The following is a 25,843-nucleotide window of genomic DNA, read 5'->3' as shown; positions in this document are numbered from 1 at the left end:
GACCCTAGTGTGTTGTTTTGTCAAAGGCTTGGGGTCTACAAACAAAGTCATGCTATGTGTGTGTATGTTAAGCGCAGAGTAATATTAGCCACTGATGACCAGGGTCCTGGGGACCTCGGCCATAGTGGCCTGTTTGTCTCTGTTTCCACAGGCATAACTCCAGCAGAGGTGCACCCCAAATTGGCGGGAGTTCCAAATTCCGTTTGGGCAAAGGGTAAACATGATGTGGGCCTAATAAAGAATGCTGAACCAGTGGTGATCACCCCCAAATCAGATTTCAGTCCTAAACAGACCCAGTACCCACTCAAACCAGAAGCAATCGCAGGTATAAGACCGGTCTTTGATTCGTTGCTGAAGGCAGATGTAATTGTCCCTTGCCAGGACTTTCCAGTGCGCACTCCTATTTTTCCAGTTAAGAAGGAAGAAAACCGTCCCAGCCCGATGAGTGGAGGTTTGTCCAAGATCTGCAAGCAGTCAATGCTGCGGCTGTCCCGCGTGCGCCTGACGTCCTTAAAGAGCGCTCTGCAGACCACACCCACTCTGGGACTGCCTGACCCCAATAAACCATTTGTTCAAACTGTAGATGAAAAGAAGGGTTTTATGACCTCTGTTCTTTTGCAGAAACATGGGGATAGATTGAGACCTGTAGCCTACTTCTCCAGCAGGCTGGATCCAGTGGCGGCTGGACTTCCTGTTTGCCTGCATGCAGTTGCTGCAGCTGAAAAGGCGGTAACTGCTTCCAGAAATATTGTGGGGTATTCTAACCTCACCTTTTGGTCCCACATGCTGTCTCCCTGCTTCTGTTGGAGAAAAGACGTCACATTTGTCAGCACAGAGATAGTTGAAGTATAACACTGTCATACTTGATATGCCTAACATCACTGTGAAACGTTGTTCTGTTCTGAATTCTGCCTCTCTTCTCACTAGAGAGGACGATGGAGAACCACATGACTGTGTTGCTCTCACTAATGATTTTTGTTCCCCCAGGGCAGACTTAAAGAGTGACCCTTTTGGAAAATCCAGACATGATCCTCTATGTGGATGGTTCAGCCTCCAGAGACCCAGAGACGGGAAAGAACAAAGTAGGTTTTGCCGTAGTCTCAGATCACGAGGTCTTCAAGGCATCACGTCTGCCCTCGAACCTGTCGGCGCAGGCTGCAGAGCTCTGTGCCCTCATTGAGGCATGCAAATTGGCGGCAGGGCAATCTGTCAATATTTTTACGGACAGTAGGTACACGTTTGGCGTTGTGCACGATTTTGGCACTATTTGGAAACACAGAAATGTTCTCACTAGCACAGGATCTCCCATTGCACATCATAAACTGGTCTCTGAGTTGTTGGATGCTGTTCTACTCCCTAGAGCTATTGCTGTGTGTAAGTGTGCTGCCCATACTAACAATACTGATCTTGTGTCTCAAGGGAATGCCAGGGCGGACGCAGCAGCTAAGTGTGCAGCCTCGGCTTCCAGTTCACCCTCTAACCTTGCCTTTCCTCAGGTTTCTACCCCTTGTTTACAGCTAGCGGACCTTCAGAGCACTGTCACCCAGGACAAGAGACGAGTCTGGAAACAGGCAGGCTGTATCCTTGCAAACTCGGTCTGGGTTTGTCCCTCGGGCCGTCCCTGTCTACCAAAATACATGTTCCCTTTCTATGCAAAATTGGCACATGGGCTCACCCATGTGTCAAAAGGGGGGATGGTAGCAGAAGTAACAAAGATGGTTCACAAAGGGGTTTTCAAATTATGCTGCAAAATTTTGCAAGCAATGCTTGATATGTGCACAACATAATGCAGGTCAAGGTATCAAACTAACTCAAGCAGCACACCCAATACCAGACAAACCATTTGATCACCTCCAAATGGACTTTATTGAACTGACACCTAGTGAAGGGAAAAGGTACTGCCTGGTAATAGTTGACATGTTTTCAAAATGGGTAGAGGTATTCCCCACAGCTAAACAAGACTCAGAGGCGGTAGTCAAAGCACTCCTGAGAGGTATAATTCCTAGGTGGGGTATACCTAGCAAAATCTCAAGTGACAGTGGAACACCATTTGTTAATGCAGCCCTAAAGAAAATAGGAGCATTCCTAGGGATAGACCTGAAACAACATTGTGCCCATCATCCTGCCAGTGCAGGAGCAGTAGAGAGGGAAAATGGGTCCCTTAAAAATAAACTAAGCAAAGCTTGTGATGGACAAAGGTCCTCCCTGTAGTACTCTCACAAATGAGGTAAGCCCATTCGAAATTCTGTTTGGACGAGTACCCAACACGGGGATAGGGCCAGCTCAAGGAACACTGCTGGACACCACACTGTGTGATGATGCAATGTTGAATTACTGTGCAATGTTGTCCTCTGCTTTGAAATCTATCCACAGACAGGTAAAGAAGCACTTCCCAAACCCGCTGAGGGACCTCTGCACGATCTACATCCAGGGGATTGGATTGTGGTGAAGGACTTCCGACGAACCAAGTGGAACAAGCCACGGTGGAACGGCCCATTCCAGGCCCTGCTCACGACCCCAACGGCAGTGAAGGTCACAGGCAGAGTGACGTGGATCCACACTAGCCGCTGCAGGAGGGTTCCTGAACCGGCTGAGCAGGAGGAAAAGGAAGGCTTAAGTGACCAGACGCTGACTAAAGCTCGTGAGGAAGAAAGGCATCACTGCATGGAACAGTGCAAGTATCACATCAATCACGCACACACCCTCAATAGGGAAGAGTATTTCAGTGTCTAGCTGATAGATAAGTCTTAGGGTTTTGAGTTTCCTCCAAGTCCCGGTGAGGTGGGACGAGGGCTGATAGGGCGTGCTCGCCCTCTGAGCACCAATACACGTCAAGAAGGGCAAGGGTTAACTCGGTAACATTACTGAGGCACTGAACAAGATGCGCAAGGTTGCTGAACAATCACAAGCAGATGAACATGGAGGAGTTGAAGACAGCTGATCGTGTTAGTTCAGTGAATGGAAGACTCTGATTCTATCCACCATACCGGTCCTGGGCTTAGTGATTGTGATGTTATGTTTGCTCCCTGTTCTCTGTCAATGTTGTATGTCTGTGTTTCAGAGGCAGCTGACAAATATTGGTTACCAGATGGTGAAAATAGACTCAGACGACTTACCTGACTGGCCTCCAAACCCACACGAAGACTATAACCCACCATTCGATGACATCAGCACAGTTGACATGAAACTAGCCCTAACTTAAAACACTTTCATTATGATTGTTTCCTGTTCTATTATTCCTGATCTATGTATATGGCTTGCTAGCATTTATTTAAGATATCTATGTCTTATAAAAACAGCCTTAGCATTATCCCTGTACACTCAATGACGTGTTAAGTCGAATCTCTCTGAGAACTCTTATCACTGAAACTGTGTACAGTTCTTTTCTTCCTTTTAGTAATTTATCCTATAGGATAAAAAGGGGGGAATGTGAGGGAATTTTTAATGGATGAACATTATTATTCTCTGTGTTTCTGTGTGTTGAGCTCAAGTGGCCTATACTGAGAAAGATGTTTTTTCCTATGTTGTAATCGCTTTTCTGTGGCCCTGGTGGTAATGAGCAGGGTGCTTGAGTTCGTCCTAACTACTCATCTTCTCATGATGTAACCACCTTTCCTGACCTTGGTGGTGATAAGCAGGGTGCCTGAGTTCTCATAACTACGCATCCGCCCGCACGCCAGGTGCACGCTCTAACAAAGCTTCATAGAAAATCTTGAGCCAATCACATGAAGATGCAAGCAGTGAGCGAATGCTTTCAGAGTATAATAGATAACAGCCACTAAAACACAACTCAGAGTGCGCGTACTCTCGGCATCATCAGAAGTGATGTCTTCTTCTATTCTTCTCTTTCCTTTCCTATTTTATATATCTTTATATGATCTACTATAATAAAATGACTGAAAAGACAACTGTTAAGCGCTCTGAAGTGTTTATTAGAAATTTCCATTACAGTATCAAAACTGGATGACCTTCAGATAGAACCTGCCATTACTGGCGTGAGAACTATTAGCACAGATGAAAGTGAGGATGTATGGGTGACAAAAGATGTGTCATTCGACCAGGCCAAACAAGTTGAGATGAAAAGTTGAAGAGACAACAATGTGTTTGAGGAAGTTCAGGATGAAGGACAAAAGAACATCTCCATGGGTGTGCACCCTTCAGGAGACACTCACTGGATTGATACCGAAAGCAAGATTAGTGGCTAGAGGTTTTGAGGAGATAGTGTCAGAGCTACAGAAGGATTCACCTACGTGTTCCACAGAGTCTCTTCGCCTACTTGTGTCAGTTATCAGTCAAAGGCAATGAACACTGCATTCTATGGACATAACGTCTGCATTCCTACCAGGGCTGAACGATATGGACAAAATTTCATATCTCAATATTCATGCCAGATATCTCGATATCGATACGATATGACTATGGGTTCGGTGAAAACCAAGCATTTTTCAGAAAAATAAAAACATCATAATACAAAAAAATGTGGAAAGTGCAGTTTTATTTTTAAGAACTCACTGCCAGTCATCAACATTAACATAAATTACGAATAAATAAATTACAAATCAAACATTCCAAACATTACAAATAAAACATTCCAAAAGCACTGAAGGCGCGTCCAGCCATTCACCCCCAAAGCCTTTATCATGTTTGATGCATTATCAGTCGTCACACAAACCTGTTGGTCCTCCTTCAAGTCCCAGTCTGCTAACGCACCTCTCATCTCCTGCGCTATATTATCCCCGGTATGCTCCCCGGGGAAGAAGGACGTCTGCAGACAGTGAGTCTTGAGTTCGAAGTTTGTTGTAATAAAATGGACCGTTAAACTGATGTAAGGTTCGGTTGTCCGGCTCGACCACAGGTCCGTGGTTGTGGTGAAATGATCGATTTCACGGAGCTCTGATTCAACATTCATTTTACACTAATTATAGAGTTTCGGAATGGCCACTTGATTAAAATGTGTTCGGGATGGTATTTTATAACGCTTGTCCAGCGTCTGAACCATTTTTTGAAAGCCCTCTTTCAAGACTGTGTACACAGGTACCATGTCTTTTGCAATGTGGTATGTTATAGCGTCTGTAATTTTTTTATGTCTGGTGGACGTCGACTCGTATGGTGTAATGCTACTGAACGCATAAGCAATCAAACTTTGCTTTGGCTTATTTTGGGATGACTGAGAAGTCCCCGGTGTTTCTCTCATTGTCATACACTCTTCGTGCAGCACGCGATGGTGTCGTTTCAGGTGGTGAAACATGTTTGTTGTGCTACCTTGCTTCGTCGCAATTTTTGCTAAGCACGACCTGCACAACACCTCACTCTGGTTAACATCATCCTTTTTGAATCCAAAATACCTCCAAATAATGAAGGATGATTTATGTTTTGGCACCAAGTCAGATTCTGCACCGCCACCGGCCACATTATCTTCTGCACTCATTTTCTTTCTTTCTTTTTAATTTCCCCCATGTCTGTAGTGTGTGTGCGCGCGTCGGTCTCCGTCTCCCTCACTCCCGCCCTCATATGTTTGTCATTGGTTGGCTTCAGCTGTTGATCCACAGCAAGCATGAAATAAGGTTTGTGGTTGGCTGGCCTTAGCGGTGCATTCAAGGGCAATCGTAAAAATGATGTTTGTTGTGACTGCCAGAGCTGTACATGCAGGGCGAGCACGGGGAGGGGAAATCTATATCGTCTATATCGTTGCTTTTTCAATATTAATATCTTGAATGTTCATATCTAGATATAGATATGATAACGATATATCGTTCAGCCCTAATTCCTACAGGGAACTGAATTGTTGCGTGACATTTACATAAGACCTCCACCTGAGGCCAACTGTAAAGGAACATTGTGGAAGCTCAAAAAGTGTGTGTACGGTCTGGCAGATACCTCACTGTACTGGTACAACAGAGTGAGAGAAAAAGTGCTGCAAGCAGGAGGAAAAATGTCCAAAGTAGATCCAGCTGTTTTCTACTGGACAGATCAAGACTGTGAGGTCAGTGGGGTACTTGCCTGTCATGTAGATTACTTCATATGGGGAGGTACACAAAATTTCTCCAAAACTGTAATACCACACCTCTGGTCTGTTTTTCAAATTGGACGTGAGGAAGACCATAATTTCTGTTACTTGGGGATAGACTTTATTACTGCGGGCAAAAATGTTCAAATGCACCAAGAGAACTACATTCAACACATGCAGCCAATACATTTGGATCCTTCAAGAGCTGTTAAACAAGACTCCTCTCTCACTGAGGAGGAAAAGAATCAGCTTAGGTCAAAGATTGGTCAGATTCTCTGGGTAGCGAGACAAAGCCGGCCAGACATCATGTTTGATGTTAGTAACTTGGCATTCAAACTAAAAGATGCAACAGTGCAGGCAATCCATGAGGCAAACAGAATACTGTGCAAACTTAAGTCCAAGAAAGTAGTGCTAAGCTTTCAACACTTGGGCAGAGACAATGCTCTCAAGATTGTTGTGTTCAGTGATGCCTTATTTGGAAATCTTTCAGATGGAGGCACTCAAGGAGGACACTTGATTGTTCTGATGGGTGAGAATGGAAACTTCTCCCCACTTTCTTGGCAGTCAAAGAGAGTAAAGAGAGTGGTGCGAAGCATCCTTGCTGGAGAGACATTGGCAATGTCTGATGGAATTGATAACGCCATGTTTCTTGCTACATTGTTTTCTGAACTGTCCAAAGGAGATGCTGAACACGCGCCACCTATAATCTGTGTCACAGAAATAATTCTCTTGCTGATGCGCTGAGGTCCACAAAGTCTGTCTCAGAGAAAAGACTACGTCTGGAGATAAGCAGCATTAAAGAACTTGTCCAAGCACGGAAGGTTGAGCATGTGCTGTGGTACAGCACAAAAGAACAACTTGCAGACTGTCTAACCAAAAAGGGAGCATCAGCTCACCAGTTACTAAAGGCACTGAGTGAAGGGCGATGGAAACTTGAATAAACAAATTACTTGTCAAAGTTTTGAGTAAAGAAAACAAAACTTAAAGATGTTACTGTTTATACTGTTTTCAGGTGATGTTCATTTCACTGTGTAAATGAATGATATTCTGTTTTTGTTTTTTAAGAACAGAGTGAGTTTGTTAACCTTTTGTTACAAAATATGCACATGGAAATATCTATGTTTGTCTATATACCTTTTTAGTTAATCCATGCATTTGTATTGGTTGCTTACAATGTATGAAGAGAGGAGACTTTTATGACGACTCTGGGCGGATGTTGTGGCAGTTTGGTTGAAGGGAACATGGCAGTGGCCATTAAAGTTATCGGGAACGAAGTTTAACAGTGTGTTCATTTATTAGTTAACACTCCTGATGGTGGACTCATGAACATTAACATTAGCCAATGTAAGAGAGGCCTTCAGTTGCTTAGAAGTTACCCTGGGGTAACATGTATTGTGGGGTAAACATGTGTTATGAAGATCAGACTTTGATAGATCCCTGTTCTTTAAATAAAACAGGGTGCCCACTCACACCTGATTGAATGAATGAATGAACCCTTTATTGTCACTGTTACCAGTGAAATTGACCATCAACCTGTCCTTACAGAGGGGGAACAGGACAGGAAGACAGGGATAAAAGAAAAAGAAAAGAAAAAAAGGAAAGATGAGGAAAAAAGAACACCCCCCCCCACTATGCTCCTATCAGGAGTACAGTGTGGGAACATTTAAAAACCTCTGCAAAAGCACACAATAACACAAGTACACTTTGAAACATGGGACCTGAGGGGGGGAAAGGGGGGAAGGAGAGGGCAATCAGGGGTGAGGGGGAAGGGTAAGGGGGTGGGAGGGGAGGAGTTAGAGGTAACCCAGCGCAAGCAAGCAGCCATCCGCTCCTGCAGCCATGCAAACGGCACTGGTCACACACCCGCTTGTCACACTGGGGGTGAAAAACGGCGACCGCGGAAAATTGGGGAAGGAATGCGAAGCGAGAGCATCTCCCAGCAGTGACCTTCTGGGGGAAATGTTACACCAGCAACGGCCTTGATCAAGGCCAGTGCTGTTCAGGGAGCCGAATGTCAATAAGATAGAGATTGTTTAGTCTTTCAAACAGACGCAGTCTTTACACGTCCACACCACTCGTCCATATGTGTCCATTCTGTTCAATTCAATTCCATTTGGTCTCTGAAATACGTATTCCTTGCAAAGCTGAAAGCTGCTCTGAGATAACAACCATTTTGTGGTTAAAGTTCTGAATGTCCACAGTCCAAGTGCCAACAGCTTTGCCCACCACTCCAATCATATCGGGCAGCTTTGTGGGGCTTTGAACAGCTGTCACCGTTGTCTGATTTCCTCAATATACCAGGGCAATGCCTAATCCAATCAGCAAAAGTCCTGTAATCATGGTTCCGAATAGGTAGATATCTTCAATGTCCTCCTCAGACGTTCCGGCAGGACAGGTGGGTTCCCCCGAACCCAGAATTGTGTCAATTTCATTAGGAGACCAGTTTATCAAATCCATGCTTTTTTAATTTAGAAATTCAATGTGGAGAGAGTCTCTCAGAAAAAAAAGGTATAGGCAGACGAGACAAACAAAGAGCACAAGCAGGAAAAAAAAAGGAGAGGATAGGAGAGCAGAGATGCGGCTGCCTTCCGTGAGAGCATGGAGGAAAGAAAAAAAATTGTCATCCCATTGATTGAAAACACCTGACTCTAATTTCACCTTCAAATTAACTGCTAATCCTAGAAGTTCAGATACTTCTGCCACTCACAGATATGTAATATTGGATAATTTTCCTCAATAAGTAAATGACCAAGTATAATATTTTTGTCTCATTTGTTTAACCGGGTTCTCTTTTTTCTACTTTTAGGACTTGTGTGAAAATCTGATGTTTTAGTTCATATTTATGCAGAAATATATAAAATTCTAAAGGGTTCACAAACTTTCAAGCCCCACTGTAGGCTGGCCATGCTGTCACAAAGAGACTTCCAAATTCATCCTTATGTCTCCTTCATATACTGACTCATTATATGCAGTTAAATATCTAGATTGATGAATAAGTTTTTAATTGATAGAAGATGATTGCATGGTGCACTGCAAGAAATCCACTGAGTTCTTTTTGTTTGTTTTGGTTTGGTTTTATTGGCTGTGCCAATTTAATGGAAAACACAGTAAATACAGTAATCAGCAATCCAGAGAAAAAGTCAACATTCATCAACTTATTAAATAAAGACTTGAAAAATAACAAGAAATATGAATGAATGAATGAATGAATGAATGAATGAATGAACCCTTTATTGTCACTAGTCACAAGTGCCAGTGAAATTGACCATCAACCCGTCCTTACATATACACATATAGTACATACAATTGACAGAGGGGGAGTAGACAGGACAGGAAGACAGTGAACAATGGCAAAACATCTAAACATACAAAGAGGTCAATAAATCCCTCAACCTCAAATATTTAGTTTCTCGATGTTCACCAGCCCCAAATGAGCTTGATAGCCACAGTACATACTCTACATACAGTTTTAAAGTGACTTATGGGCTTTGTTGTGCATAATTCAGCATCTGTCATATAAGCGTACTCACACAGTGTTGTGAGAACCATGTGTATGTATTACTAACATTTGGATGGAATGAGCTGCAGGCTTGGTTAGTAACATTTAGTTGATCATAAACGAAATAAACCAAATATCTTAAAAGGGTGATCTTAAAAGTGGCAATGGCATTATTCCCTTTACATTTTAAGTCAAGCTATCTAACAATCTTTTTAGCCAGTTTTTGTCCATTTAATATGCCAGTTGCCCATTTCATTATTGTAATGCCTATATGAATGTTCTCATCTCATCTCATTATCTCTAGCCGCTTTATCCTTCTACATATATGAATGTTATCAGCTAAAATTGTACTTGCTTGCTATAACTAGCTGCTCACATGGTTAATACAGCATAAATACTAAAAATCGGTCTGCATGAGCCTTAACCCCAAAGCCCTTTACTCACAGATTGCTCTGTAAATACATAAAAAAAAAATACTGCTCACTTCCTTCTGCTTCAATTGGGAGGGGGTTGAAGGAGGGTTTCCTAATACTGAAGGCCAATTTATGCTAACAACCCAGTCTTCGCAGATAGCGTCGCAGACAGTGTCTGCGTAGCCCCGCCACCTTCGCAGACGCTCTGCGCGCACCTCCCCAAAATTGTGACCACCGCAGAAGCCTTGCAGACAGTGTCGCAGACAAGAGGGCTCTGATTGGTCCACTCTACATCCGCTGTACACGCACTTCCGCTTCCCTACTTTCCCGGTTTGTTTTGTTTTCACGACCGCCATTTTTAAAAACATGAGCGAAGATGGAGCAGCACGAAGAGCGGTTGATCGAGGAAGTGAGGAAGTACGTACATCTATACGACTCCAGTTCTAGTCATTATAAGTAACCGGAGGATAAACACTCCACTAACCACACCCACCAACTACTCCTAGCGATTTCGCGACTTCGCGCCCCCTTGCATTGTGGCCGTGAATAACATCGCGCATGCCTATTACTCCCCGCTCAACGATAAATTACCGGTACAACTGTCTGCGAAAAGCTATCTGCGAAAGCCTTGTCGCAAGAGCATGCAGAGGCCTTGAGGCTGCATCTGTGCATGTTGAGGGCAGACCTCATTAGTGAACAAGCTAGTTATTAGCATGCACATTAATCTAGCTTGTGCACTAGCTGTATAGTGGACCTACAAATTCACTGAGCTTTTTGCAGACCAAAATTACATTCATTACTCGTCTCATTTTCAGTGGCGATAAAGGTAACCTATAACATATTTAAGTAAAATGACACTGCAATTGTAAATTAAGTTGTTAGCTTGATCATCCAAGCAGTGGTTAAGGCACAATAATAATCTTCTGTAGCATTAACGTTAGCATGTTAGGTTAATAGCCACCAAAGGAAGGTCAGTGAATAAATGTATAAACTACCTTTCTTCTGAAAAAAAAGGGGTGACTAACTGTTGGCCCTTTTTCTCTCTCTCAGCTTTCTGCTGCCTTTCTTTACATTCCTGGCAGCCCAACTTCTTCATGATGGAGTTAATTTACCATCAGTTATGTTTCTACCATGCACAGCTAACGTTAGTGTTGGACTGGAAAGCAACGAACCTAACGCGGGGTCACGCTCTGGCTCCGCCTTCACAAGACTGTTCCATGTAATGAATAGGGAGAGAGGTGAAATATAAAGACCATCTAGTCTAATAATTTTGCGGAAAATGGAAAACCAAACCAGAAGGTTGTTGTAATTGCTCGTTTTAAGAGACAAAATTATTACAAATATTTTTATTAAATTAACTTACACATGGTAATAATATTAATATTGTCCTCTGAGGACCCCTTGTCAATGCTGGGCCCTTGGAATCGTCCTAACTTCCCCCCCCCCAACGGTGCCCCTGATTATATTCTTTTAGAGGGCCCAAAATTTCTAGCGGCGCCCCTGGCTCCAGATATTTAGCCTGCTCGATATTTTTTGAGTGTCTGGGATGCATCAGCAAGTCGTTCACTGCTGTTCACTGAACAAGTCATGTATAGCAATCAAGCGCTGTTTTGCCATTGCTGGGCAAAAGCCCAATTTGCCTCTGATCTGGGGCTTTCTTCCTACAGTTTCCAAAAACTGTATGCAAGTGAAAAATCAGGTCTTGTATCATGTAGTGTGAACTAGGCATAAGTGGATGAATGAAGGAATTAACTCATACCTTGATCCCAGCAGAGCGACACTTGCCCACTGCATCAGGCACAGCAGCTCTCGGGGGGTCAATCATGGACATGAGACCCAGAAAGCACATCTGGTCCATGGGGAAATTAATGTCATCGCAGTCAAATACAAAACCTCGTGGGAAATGAGATGGCGACAGGAACAGGTGGGAGAAGCCTGCACAAGTGACACAGATTAAACCCAACAGAATATAAAGAAAACGGAAGATACCTTTTCAACCACATACAGAAAAATTATGGTTATCAGCCTGCAGAAAAAAAACCAAACACCATAGACATCTTTTCCCTGCAAGAGGGGAATAGATTTTCAAATTTTAGAGAAAAAATCTAAAAGATATGTTAAACTTTTGACTAGCAGTGTACACGAGTTTACAGACACCTACAACTGGCCTCTATAAGTGATGGGAGAGAGTAATGCTTTGTTTTTGTCCTGCTGGAAGACTGAGAAATACCAATTTTCCTGTTTGGAAATTGTACTTGAATGCACAACAAGGTGATGTTTATAAATGGAGAAACTCTTGATTCTGGATGATACATAGAGGATATTACATGGTTGCATGAAGTTTATTGAATATATCTGTGAAGATTCTCAGTCATCCAGGTCATAGTAAACTGTGGGTGGTAAAAGAGAGCAACTGGACTTGCTTGAAGATTCTTGAAGACGTTTCACCTTTCATCCGAAAGGCTTCTTCAGTTCTGTCTGACTAATAGGGAATATCAGGTATTTATCCTCTCATGGATGAAAAGCAATCCTAAGGTGTCGTTGAGTCATCCTGTTGGTGTGGGTCACTGGGGGCTGGGTGTGAACGGCCTAGAGAGTCGTTGGAGTGATCAATGGTTGTTGGTTCTCTCTGTCCTCCTGTGAGTCACTGAAAACAGCTGGGTTTTGGTGTGCATTCAGTTGTCTGGGAAGTTTGCCAAGGACTGCATTGTAGGTGGCTGATAAATGATGTCTTAGACCACCACCTCTGTTCAGTGACGGCCGTTCCGAGTTGACAAAAATGGCTTCTTATAACTCCTCGCTCATACCAACGATCCTCTCTGGCTAAAATGTGAACGTTGCAATCCTGAAATGAGTGTCCTTTGTTGTTAAGATGAAGATAGATAGCAGAGTCCTGGCCTGAGGAACCGGCTCTCCTGTGTTGAACCATGCGCCTGTAAAGCAGCTGTTTTGTTTCCCCAATATACGAGTCAGTGCATGCCTCACTGCACTGAATTGCATACACTACGTTGTCCTGTTTGTGTCTGGCTATTCTGTCCTTAGGTTGGACCAGTTTCTGCTTCAGGGTGTTACTGGGTCTGAAATGTACCGGAATGTTGTGTTTGTAGAAGATCCTCCTGAGTTTCCTCCTGAGTTTTATTGAATATAAAAGGTATATATAAAATCATGAGCGAGCGAAGCTAGTGAGTGATATATTTTTCAACACAAGAAGATAAACTTCATATCTTCATGCCACCGTGTAATGTCCTTTATATTGTATGGACAATGAACACAGACAAAAAAAAATGCACAAGTTAATCAAAAGAATTTTAATTTTGAACTGGTTTGACATTTTCACAACGCGCGTCCAGTCATTAGGAAAACACTGAGAGTGACGTCATCAAAGTGAAATATTGGAAATTATACATACTGGCCACTTTTTCCATGGAATAAAAATATGTATTCTATTCTCTTCTAGTGGGTTTATTGATAGCATGCAATAGTATCATATCGCTTATCCTACATGTATTACGCCACTCTCCCCAATATTGTTACAATATTGCACGTTGTCAAGACAACACGACGTCACACATCAAAGCTTATGCGAATATCCAATGACAAAACTTTTCTGCTGCGCATGCACAGAATCATTTCTTTGTCCACCTGGAAAGAGAAAAGGAGAAGCTAATCCAGTGCTACTGCTAGGATTAGGCACTAAATAAATAAACTGAAACTGAAGACTCACTGAATACCCGAAAGGCTACCAAAACTTCATTATATATTCTTCACACATATTTACAAAAGAAAAACATACCAATGGACGTCGAAAAACTGGAAAATAGACATATCGGAGATGTAAAACTTCTGTGCTAGTGAGTGACTGTGATAATTTGTAAACAAACATGGCTGTGAGGTTTGCTTCGTTAAAAGTGGAAGATTTTGAGAGAATTTTGGCTTCCAGGTCACTCCGTTGTGTGTAGTTGTCGATGTTGATCTTAAAACTAAGTAAATTACACAGGGAAAATAATAATAATTTTCAGCTTGACTGTGCGAGCATTGGCCTTTGCTAACACTACACTGGCTGGAAGGTAACTGCACTGCCATGCTAACAGCACCAAGTCGCGGGTAAGCTAGTGTTGGCCTTTACTAATGTTACTGCTATGCCAGTTGAAAGGTAATTGGACTGCCACACTAACAGCACTGAGTCACGGGTAAGCTAGCGTTGGCCTTTGAGAATGCTGATATGAAGAGTGTGTAATAATAATATTGGCTGGCTTTTTTTGTGGTCTATCACATAAATTCCATTCAGCTAGCATGATACTGAACTCGTCTTTGACTCATTCAATATCATGCTAGCTGAATGGAATATATCTGATTTATTTTTTTCGCGGTCCAGTTTCCATCAAATCGTGTGCTCCGATTGGCTTGCAAGCGGTCCGGAATCCTACGATACGGACCCTGGTTAAGGACCTTTGGCAATTCGCTCGTTCACAACAAACAACATAGTAGCAATTTTTTGTCAACATTTATTTTTGCATTTCTCAGTATAATAGCATTAATTTTACAACATGGATAGCGATAACAACAGTGTTCAGAGTGAAAGCAAGTTTTACTACCCTGATGAAGACGAAATAAAAGAAAACATTTCAGGAAAAAGCCGAAAACGAGCTTGTAGCAGGTTTGTTCTAAATATGGTTTCCCTTTCGGGCGCTCTCATTTTCTGTTAGAATTTGGTAAAGAAAAAAATATATATATTATTTACCAGCTTAAGGTTGGTCCGTATCGTGAAATACCATGACTTCGGCCTTGAAAATACTGACCTATGCCCAGAGGCCTCGGTCAGTATTTTCAAGACCTCGGTCATGGTATTTCACGGTACGGACCTCCCAGCTGGTAAATAATATACATCACTCAAAGCCAGCCAATATTATTTAAATATGTCACTCAGATCCGCTATGTATTTTGTATGAAAAATGCGAGTGTTTCAACGTGAGAAGATAAACTTCATATCTTCAAGCCAATGCGTGATTTTCTTTTTATTATATAGACACATTCACAAACAAAAAGTACCCAAATTTTCAAAACAATTAATTGATTTCCTCATGAGTGACATATAGAGAATTATGTCACTGTTTTGGTTCTCCATGTCCCAGATGTAGCTCATCTGAAAAATAGGAGTGACATATTTCCCAATAAAACACTTGTATCCATATAATATACGGTAATATATAGTGCAACCTTTTAACTTTCTGGTGGTGAAAATTAGTGAAGCTGCCAGTTGTGTATTTTTAGCTAGCTTATATCAGAGTTGTTATTGAATAACTGTCTGATAAGAAGAGTCAGATGTAATTAAGATTTGATAGGTTACTATGGTATCATGCTATAATAGTAAATGTGAAGTGTACAACCCCAGTTCCAAAAAAAGTTGGGACACTGTGCAAAACAAATAAAAACAGAATGTGATAATATGAAAATCATAGAAACCCTATTTCATTGAAAACAGTACAAAGACAACGTAAAAGTTGAAACTGAAAAAATGTATTGGTTTTTGAAAAATGTATGCTCATTTTGAATTTGATGTCAGCAACATGTTTCACAAAAGTTGGGATGGGGCAACAAAAGACTGAAAAAAGTTGTGTAATGCTAGAAAAATTTATTTGGTTAATTGGCAACAGGTCAGTAACATGATTAGGTATAAAATGAGCATCCCACAGAGGCTGAGTCTCTTAGAAGTAAAGATGGGGAGGGATTCACTGCTCTGTAAAAGACTGCGTGGGCAAACAGTGCAACAATTTACGAATAACGTTCCTCAATGTAAAATTGCAAAGAATTTGGGGATCACATCATCTATGGTACATAATATAATTTAAAAAAGATTCAGTATGGGACCGTTTACACAGCATCCCAACTGTTTTGGAATTGGGGTTGTAAATGTGAAAAAATATATGCCTGATGCAAGAGTTGTAATGGAGGCTAAACACACAAAAATAGCATTTACGCACTTCCTATATTTCTGAAGTAGCTTTTATGCACCTTTAACTTGAGTTTACACAAATTTAAAATTTGCTAGAGTTAGTTTCCTATTGTTTTACCAGTGTAAGCCACAGTCTATTCAAAATTGTGCTGCATTATCAGCATTTATGGTATCTAGACTCTGTGACCAATCACATCGTCTCTATCTATCTATCTATCTATCTATCTATCTATCTATCTATCTATCTATCTATCTATCTATCTATCTATCTATCTATCTATCTATCTATCTATCTATCTATCTATCTATCTATCTATCTATCTATCTATCTATCTATCTATCTATCTATCTATCTATCTATCTATCTATCTATCTAAGCTTGACTAGCATTACCAGTGAGTGTTTCTCAATGTCAAGAACAGAGTGTCTGGATTCCTGCTGTTGACATATAGATATACAATGATTTCTGAAATATGAGAAAAGCAAGCCTCCTCCTGCCGATGCTAGTAAAAGATCTTGATTATAAAGTGAATGCAAATAAAATAAAATAAAAAAACACCCTAGACCATTATAATATATTATTGTGATCTTTTTTTTGTTCGCCTGCCTCGTTGGTTGATTCCTCAATGTTTTGGTTCGTATTTCGTTTGATTAGACGGTGGTGTAAATATTCTTCTTATGTTATTAGAGGGAAAGCAAGGTAATACTGTGATTTTATAGTTTTTATAATCATTTTTGAATTTTTTTTTCTCTCACTGAAATGCATTGCAGAATGTTTGGTTCTTAGAATGGTGGCAGTTATTTTTTTAAAAATACTCACACAATTTGTAAACTGCTGCTGCTCCTACAGTTTTTTTTTTATAGTATATAGACGTTACATCAAAATGGTCAGCTTCTTGTACTGTCACTCACATTTAAATATTTAAGTGATGAGATTTACCATCTTTAAGACTTCATAGTTTCATATTCTCTTTGTGGTGATTAATAAACTTCATTAGACTTGAACTATGTTTATTCCTTCCTTAGTTTCAGTCAACAATGAATTCCAGCTTCACTTTTTAAATATATGTAGGAACCACATAGTAAAGCCCCAGGGAATGCCCAGCAACTCCCATAGAACTCACCTAATGGTAGCCTATAACAGTGGTTCTCAAACTATTTGTAGCCAGAGATCCCTTAAACTATAAAATAAATTTCAGATATCCTCACTGTATAGATTTATTTCATGAGATGATTAAAAAAATGAAATTATATTTAACATAGTTGATGATACATAGAACTTTCTGTTCCTAAAATTTCTTCCGACAGAACACATTAGGTCTGAGCTGACTTTGGTGCTTGGACCCCTAAATATAATAACTTTGATAAATGTGACATGGTGATTTCCACCAGGGCAACAAAATAGCCATGGACCCCCTGGCCATGCTTCACAGACCCCACTTTGAGAACCACTGGCTTATAACAACCTGTATTGTTATATAAGGGCTGTAATGCTCGGGAACCAAGCATTGGATGATAATCTCCATGTAGCAGCTAGCCCACTTCACATTTTCTCCTTCACATTATTTATTTCTAAATAAACAAATACGCTGAAAATAATTTTTACCAGTGTGTCGTGGTCTGCCTTACCCTGATCACAGAATTCATAGTTTTGTCATTCACTGCTTTGTTACCACTATACCCCTGATGCATTACAATTCATGTTCATTTTTAATACATCAAAGGATGAACATCCATCTGAACTTTGTGGCTCTGTATACCAACACAGTGTCTACCTACCCAACAAAATCTGTTGTTACCTAACAATATTTTAACCCACCTGGAGTCACCACACTCATGTTCCCTTTTCTTACCCAGCACTCTCTCCCCGAGACCCCCCAGGTCCATGTAGGCTCCCTGGAATGCATCTTTCCAGTCATTATCCAGAGGAATCTCTTGGCCATTGATCATGATTGTATTGCACCTGCACATTCAATCGAGGGTTAATCAGATCAGAATAATCACCTGTAATCACAATTATAGATTTATAGTAATTGTGCGCCACTTAATCATAGACTCAACCAAATGAATGAATCTGAACAGTCTTACTGATTTGCCAGGTCAGTAAGGAAAAAACATCAGTATTTATTGATTATATACTGATTTACCTGTCCAAAATCCTCTCAGGAGCTCCCTTCATCACCAGGAGATGCCCAGTTGGACTGTCTTCAGTTTCATGAATAGACAGCTAGATGAGGAAGAATACAAAATAATAATATGGTATGATTTTAGGTGAGTATTTTTTTCATTATCATTGATTATTGAAAGAAATGGTATACTGGAGCATGAGCTGATGAAATTCTTGTCCGATTTGTGGATTTGATTTTCAGGAAAACCTTTTTATAAATGATTATTGATAATATATGAATGTTACTCTATTACTGGTTGTAAGGGTAGATTTAAGGATATCATCCCCTTAAAAACTGTCATCCCCATTTTAATCCCTTTGAATTAATATAATTATGTATCATGATTATCAATAAATAATAATTTAATCAATAATAATTTGTACACTGATTCACATACAGTATTACACAGTGTGACTGTGGGTGTGTTTGTACCTGAAACTTGTTGGTTGAGTTGAATGGAATTTCTCCTACTTTAGGGTTTCTCTCTCTAAATGCCTTTACAGGCCCACAGGAGAGCTCAATACATTTTAGCAAAGCAGACTCTGATGCATCACCTGCTGTTTCCATCTACATAAATGCCACATTCATAGCTTCATAACTTCTGATTCCAAAGAAAATATTGACTTAATTAGGAAGTCAATATTGTAGAAAAGTAGATGTCAAAAGCATTTGTGAGATCACCTTCAGAATAGGAACATCTTTTTGTCCAGGTTTGAAGACCGCACGGTTGCAGAGTGCTGCTACGCGTGACAAAGCAGTCCAAGTGGTGGAGCTCTTATCAAATACCTCATTACCTGTCAGCAAAATTAATTATACCCAAATACAAATAATATAAATACATGTGAAAGAGTTTTAATGAAGTTAACTGAAATGGATTAGAGCAGCATATCTGCACAAACACCAAACATAAAGACATAACTCATCTATGGTTAGGTTTAGTTTTCTGTACCATCCTCCTTACCAACTGGTTCTTTGAAATATAGCGCTCACCTGATTGATCCTCTGTAGTATCAGCCTCATAGATCTGGTTGTCGAACCACATGTGGGCCACAGTCATGCGGTTCTGGGTCAGGGTGCCAGTCTTATCTGAGCAAATAGTGGAGGTGGAGCCCAAAGTCTCTACAGCCTCTAGATTCTTCACCAAACAATTCTTATGTGCCATACGTTTTGCTGTCAGAGTCAGACACACCTGAGAGAAGGAAAGGAAGCGAGTTGAAGGAGAAACAGTTTTATTAATATAAATTGTAATTATTATTTTTGTATTCATTTACAGTACTGTAAATGAATAAACGGTTACAAAGAGGCTACTTCAAATGGAATTTGAATTGAACTGAGAGACAGGAAGTGAGAGAGCAAAACAGCAAAAGGGAGAAGTGAATTAACTTTGGAATGGTGACAGCAGGAGAAAAATTGAAACTGGAATTGCATGGGACAAAAGGAAAGGGAGCATCATTTATTCTCATTCACACAGGCTGTGGTTGTCTATAAGCCTGATGGGGTAGAATGGACACACTAGACTACAGAGTTCAATTTACACACACAACATAGACATGGGGAGTCAAGAAGTGAGAAAGAGGATAGAGATGTAAAGGAAGGAGGCAAAGGAATAGCCACATACAAGCCATACATATAAAATATAACATGAAGACAAGCATAGATGAGAGAGGGGGGAGAGAGAGTAAACAGGGCAGTCAATTGGTAAGAACACAAAAGATCAGGTACACAGAGAGAGAGGAGGAGACAGGTAGAGACAAACTGGCCAAGTGAGGTACAAAATGGAAGCAGACCCCTTTTCCACCAAATCAGTTCCAGGGCTGGTTCGGGGCCAGTGCTTAGTTTGGAACCGGGTTTTCTGTTTCCACTGACAAAGAACTGGCTCTGGGCCAGAAAAAACGGTTCCAGGGTAGCACCAGCTCTTTGCTGGGCTAGAGGAAAGAACTGCTTACGTCAGCGGGGGGTGGAGTTGTTAAGACCAACAACAATAGCAAGACCGCGAGAGGGCGCCATTTTTAAATAAGCGACAAGATATCATGGATGCAGTAAAGCAGCAGTCATCCATTGTTGTTGTTGTTGCTGCTGCTTCTTCTTCTTCTTCTCCATGTTGTTGTTGCTTCGATGTTCACGCCAAGGTTTATGCAAGCGCAGCGACGTAACTGACGTATACAGTGACATAATGACGTGGCTCCCCTTAGCACCCCGAGCTATGGAAAAGCAAACTGGTTCTCAGCTGGTTCGCAAGTTGAACGAGTTGTGAACCAGCACCAGCACTGGCCCCGAACCAGCCCTGGAACTGATTTGGTGGAAAAGGGGTAAAAAGCAAAAGAGAATTTCAGAGACAGTTTTTTATTGCTGGGTTTCAGTCACGTGGCTTTTCTTAGCGGTTTTACTGGAAGTGAAGTTCCTGGTGGTCAACCAAACCAGAATGCCTGCTGTAGTGCAAACAACTCGCAATAACTTAGAGTATGCTCGTAATTTAGAAGCCACTGCTCGCTCTAGATACTATATTCAGAAGATTGCTATGTGCAATGGAATAGACCCCTACAGTCTGAGAAAGAAGGATTTGTGATATGATCTTGAAAACTATCCTTCAGTCAAGTTCCCTGACATCTCCAACTATCTGGTGTTGCAGACATCCTTCTACACTGCAAAACAGATGAAGGCGTGGAAGAATATGGAGGCTTACAACCTTTTTGTGTGTTGCTGGGTAAAGGACCTTGGTATCAAGTCAGTGCCAAATGAATCCTGCATTGTTTTTGTCCATGTAAGTATGGGGTTTTTTTTAAGCTTTTTATTTGCATTTTTACAACCATGCGCTGCAAGTTGCAGTGTAAACAAACAACAGTTTGCTTGATTCTTACTTGTGTTCGCACTTATCTCCCAGGTAAATCATTCAAAAATATCATCAGAAACCCCTTTAAAAACCTGGAGTTAAAAAAAAAGACAGAGAGATTGGGGTAGTGTGTGTGTAGGGGTTTTATTAGTTTTTATTAGTTCACGGGGAACCCTGAAGAAACTTTTATCGGTTTCATGGTTTGATTGATTCGAACAACCTAAAACAGTGCAAGCATAAGGCATTTTTCATGCGAGCAATGCACCTTCTCCGTACAAACGCTTTCTCAGCTGAGCTCTGGTTGACCACCAACAAAAGTTCTGCATAGCTAATGAGGCGGATGTGATGTCACATGAAACCCAACAATAGACCCCTTCGCAGTAAACGTCATTCATACGAAAGCGGAAATTGCGCGCGCAGCCTGGACCCAAAAAAGACTCAGAAATGCCTAGTTGTTGTGTTGTCGGGTGTCAGAATCGTAGCAGTGATGGGGTTAAAATGTTCAGAATTCCAGCAGGATCTCACCCATTCCAAAAAAATCACCGACGTCTATGGCTACAAGCCATCAAACTGGGACTGGGATGAAAGCACCATCAAAAATGTGCGGGTTTGCAGTGCCCACTTCATCACAGGTAAGATCAGGCTATTTATTAAATCTTTCTTTTTTATTCTTTCTAGTCTTCGTTTATTGATGTAGCAAAATACTTTGGTAATGTTTGTCTGATTAGCTGGGTCATAGTTACACAATGTAATGAATATTGTTAGCATGTTAACTTAGCTTTGCATGCAATTTTGTTTGTAGGAGAGGTCTCGCTTGACTCAAGCAGTCCAGATTTTGTGCCATCATTATTTGTGTATGCCGAAAATCACAATTTTAAAGCAAGGATGGAAAGGTAAAATTATGTGCCCTCATTCTAAATGCCAACTTACGTTGACTGCTCTAACCTAGCTCCCGCCCCGTTCAGTTTCATTTCTGCTCTCTGCCTCTCGCTTTTTACACAGCTCTGATTTCTCTTAGCTGCACTCTTTACACTATCATTCCTTTCATGCCATTACCTCCTGCAAATTGCTGTTTAGTGTTGGTATTTGCTGTTGTAGCTAAAGCCACATTGCCATCACATCACTGGCATAATTTGATTAAAACAAAATGAATATGAATGGCCCATTGTTAATCAAGTTGTACATGCCCGCACATAACATAATCATATGCGTCTAAAGACTTGTAGGCATGAAGTTTTTCGTGGGTGTACACTGAAGTCTTGTCAATAAGGTACGAGTATATATCTGGCCATTGTATACCAGGGAACTTACTAACATCGTCCGTCCACTCTTTAATTAAATGCGGATCCGGTAGGCGATGTCCACTTGTTAGAGTTAACTTATTTATGTAACATTCTCGATCTTGTAACGACAATTGTTTGGCATAATCTGACAGCTCATAATGCCGGTCTATGGGCAGCGCCATTGTTTCTGGGTCCAGGCTGCGCACGCATCCTGGCAACGGTTGGTTTGTTTACAAACATGCAAAGGGGTCTATAGTGACAGGGGCCAGCAGCCACAGTTGTGTGTGTGTGTGAGTGAGAGAGAGAGAGAGAGAGAGAAAGGGAAAAAGTTCCATTTCACCCCTCCTAACCACCAGGGATTATGAGAATCACCTACATACCTTCTTGTGCAAGTGTGAATACATGCCAAGACTTTTCAACAAAGTCACAAAATGAAAACGACTAATTTGCAACTAATACCGCTGCACACAGCCATCTTTCCCTTTCTTGTTCTCACCTTGGACACATGTATACAATTTGGAGCTGTCCACTTTGCAGCTTGTGACTACATTTGGAGCTATGATTTTTGTGTCCTCCAAAGCTGAGGATAACCTCTCATTTCTTTTATCTTGGTAAGTGTTATGACTAGCAGGCCTGTGGCTACATGCCACAAGCATGGCTGAGGTACTTTCCCTCACCATACCATACCCCACCATACTCTCTCTACTCATTGCTGAGTTTGAGAAATTAGCTGAATGTAATCTAATATGCAGTTTCCTGTTTAGAGTTGGTTTTCGCCCCACAACACAGACCTCTCTTTTCTATTCACTTGTATCCTGCAACCAGTGTCTGAACCCCTTACAAGTTGAACACAGCAACAGCAACGTGCACTGCATGGACATTGACCTTCCAAAAACAGTGTCTAACTTGGACATCTCCTTCACTGAATGGTCAGTGATACGAACGCTGGCATGGTAAGCTCAGCTGCCAGGTGCTTGAAAGTTTGTGAACTCTTTAGAATTTTCTATATTTCTGCATAAATATGACCTAAAACATCATCAGATTTTCACCCAAGTCCTAAAAGTAAATCAAGAGAACCCAGTTAAACAAATGAGACAAAAATATTATACTCAGTCATTTATTTATTGAGGAAAATGATCCAATACTACATATGTGTGAGGTGGCAAAAGTATGTGAACCTCTAGGATTAGCAGTTAATTTGAAGGTGAAATTAGAGTCAAGTGTTTTCAATCAATGGGATGACAATCAGGTGTGAGTGTGCACCATTTTATTTAAAGAACAGGGATCTATCAATGTCTGATCTTCACAACACATGTTTGTGGAAGTGTATCATGGCATGAACAAAGGAGATTTCTGAGGATCTCAGAAAAAGCATTGTTGATGCTCATCAGGCTGGAAAAGGTTACAAAACCATCTCTAAAGAGTTTAGACTCCACCAATCCATTTGTACACAGTCAGACAGACTGTGTACAAATGGAGGAAATTCAAGACCACTGTTACCCTCCCCAGAAGTGGTTGATCAACAAAGATCACTCTAAGAGCAAGGCGTGTAATAGTCTGTGAGGTCACAAAGGACTCCAGGGTAACTTCTAAGCAACTGAAGGCCTCTCTCACATTGGCTAATGTTAATGTTCATGAGTCCACCATCAGGAGAACACTGAACAACAATGGTGTGCATGGCAGAGTTGCAAGGAGAAAACCACTGCTCGCCAAAAAGAACATTGCTGCTCATCTGCAGTTTGCTAAAGATCACAGGGACAAGCCAGAAGGCTATTGTAAAAATGTTTTGTGGATGGATGAGACCAAAATAGAACTTTTTGGTTTAAATGAGAAGTGTTACGTTTGGAGAAAGGAAAACCCTGCATTCCAGCATAAGAACCTTATTCCATCTGTGAAACATGGTGGTGGTAGTATCATGGTTTGACCTTATTTTGCTGCATCTGGACCAGGATGGCTTGCCATCATTAATGGAACAATGAATTCTGAATTATACCAGCAAATTCTAAAGGAAAATGTCAGGACATCTGTCCATGAACTGAATCTCAAGAGAAGGTGGATCATGCAGCAAGACAACGACCCTAAGCACACAAGTCATTTTACCAAAGAATGGTTAAAGCAGAAATAAAGTTAATGTTTTGGAATGGCCAAGTCAAAGTCCTGACCTTAATCCAATCCAAATGTCATGGAAGGACCTGAAGTGAGCAGTTCATGTGAGGAATCCCACCAGCATCCCAGAGTTGAAGCTGCTCTGTATAGAGGAATGGGTGAAAATTCCTCCAAGCCGGTGTGCAGGACTGATCAACAGTTACCGGAAATATTTAGTTGCAGTTATTGCTGCACAAGGGGGTCACACCAGATACTAAAAGCAAAGGTTCACATACTTTTGCCACTCACAGATATGTAATATTGGATCATTTTCCTCAATAAATAACTGACCAAGTATAATATTTTTGTCTCATTTGATTAACTGGGTTCTCTTTATCTGCTTATAGGAATTGTGTGAAAATCTGATGTTTGAGGTTATATTTATGCAGAAATATAGAAAATTCTAAAGGGTTCACAAACTTTTTCAAGCATCACTGTATAGACCCTGCAGTGGTGTTGCATCTTCCTGCTAGCACTGGAACAATTCCAATATACAGACATGTAAAGGAGTTGACAGACACCTCACTCCTAGTATTGGGACACCTAGGCCAGTATATGGAATGACTCTCCCCATTCAGTTGCACATTAGCAAATCAATCCAGGGTTGAACTGGTTGCTAAAGACACTTCCTTTTCATTTGTTAAATGTTATCAGATGTAGCTCAAGCCATGCAACTATTGTATTGTATATGGTATTGGTTCACATCACTGCTTTGCACTCCTTTTCAAATTCCTATTTTTCGGCTTCTCCTTAGCAGCATGAATATTTTCACTCTCTGCCTCTTTCTAGCAGCATGAGTGATTTATGCAAGTGACACCATTTCCCCTAATAGCATCACAGATACTGCTGTATTTGGACAAGTGGTTCCTATGTACTCCCACCAGGAAGCAGGCCATTCTGGATATGTGCACCCTCCTTGCACACATTACCACATTTCTTTCCTCACCAAAGCAGGCCACACAATTCATTGGCATGAGGCTAGATGCACTGGGAACTCTTGACCCCGTCACCCGTGTGTGGCAGATATTTTTATTTCTGTCAATCAAATTCAGCCAGTCCATTACAGCCTCTGTTTAAGATGCTAGGACTATTGGTAGTTTCTGCAGCTATAATTCACCAAGGCTTGTTGGAGCTACAGGCTTTACAGATGTGGGTTATTAGCTTCCACAGATTTTCTTGTCTCAGCAAGAGGGGCCCAATGTTGATATTCAGCTGCATCAACCCCATTTCTATATCACCTAATCCCATAGCAAGGCCAGTTAAAGGCTCGCTGACAGCTCATCTGTGCAATGGTTTAGAGAACACACTATCAAGATGCATAGTTTCAGGTGAGGCAGATATCGACCTCCTTTACCAAAGCCAAGCCAATACATTACAAATTATGATGTTCCATGGCAGAACCTGACAGCCTGCTAAGGCAGGATGCACAGGCCAATTCAGAGAAAGATGACAGAATGATAGAATATTTATTGTAAATACTACAACCCCAATTCCAAACAAGTTGGGACACTGTAGAGCAGCACGGTGGTGTAGTGGTTAGCACTG

General features: G+C 41.1%; 2 protein-coding genes across 4 annotated transcripts in view; both read right to left on the bottom strand.

The window, feature by feature from the left end:
- Nucleotides 1-25,843, bottom strand: part of atp1a2a (ATPase Na+/K+ transporting subunit alpha 2a) — a 431,823-nt gene that overhangs the window by 157,060 nt on the left and 248,920 nt on the right. For all 3 annotated transcript variants that reach the window (XM_060906007.1, XM_060906008.1, XM_060906009.1), the window contains 6 exons: nt 19,031-19,229; nt 18,722-18,834; nt 18,473-18,607; nt 18,020-18,099; nt 17,726-17,835; nt 11,679-11,854 (listed from right to left, as the gene is read on the bottom strand). In XM_060906007.1, coding sequence (XP_060761990.1) covers nt 11,679-11,854; nt 17,726-17,835; nt 18,020-18,099; nt 18,473-18,607; nt 18,722-18,834; nt 19,031-19,229 — 813 coding nt within the window. The remainder of the gene's footprint in view (nt 1-11,678; nt 11,855-17,725; nt 17,836-18,019; nt 18,100-18,472; nt 18,608-18,721; nt 18,835-19,030; nt 19,230-25,843) is intronic.
- The window catches only part of sdhc (succinate dehydrogenase complex, subunit C, integral membrane protein), a 443,337-nt gene that overhangs the window by 342,055 nt on the left and 75,439 nt on the right, over nt 1-25,843 (bottom strand). The gene's annotated exons all lie outside the window — the stretch shown is intronic.

This window comes from Neoarius graeffei, chromosome 23, assembly GCF_027579695.1.
Source record: "Neoarius graeffei isolate fNeoGra1 chromosome 23, fNeoGra1.pri, whole genome shotgun sequence".
NCBI classification, from domain to species: Eukaryota; Metazoa; Chordata; class Actinopteri; order Siluriformes; family Ariidae; genus Neoarius; species Neoarius graeffei.
Note: the sequence above shows the minus strand (reverse complement) of the source record. Positions and strands in the feature narration are given on the sequence as shown.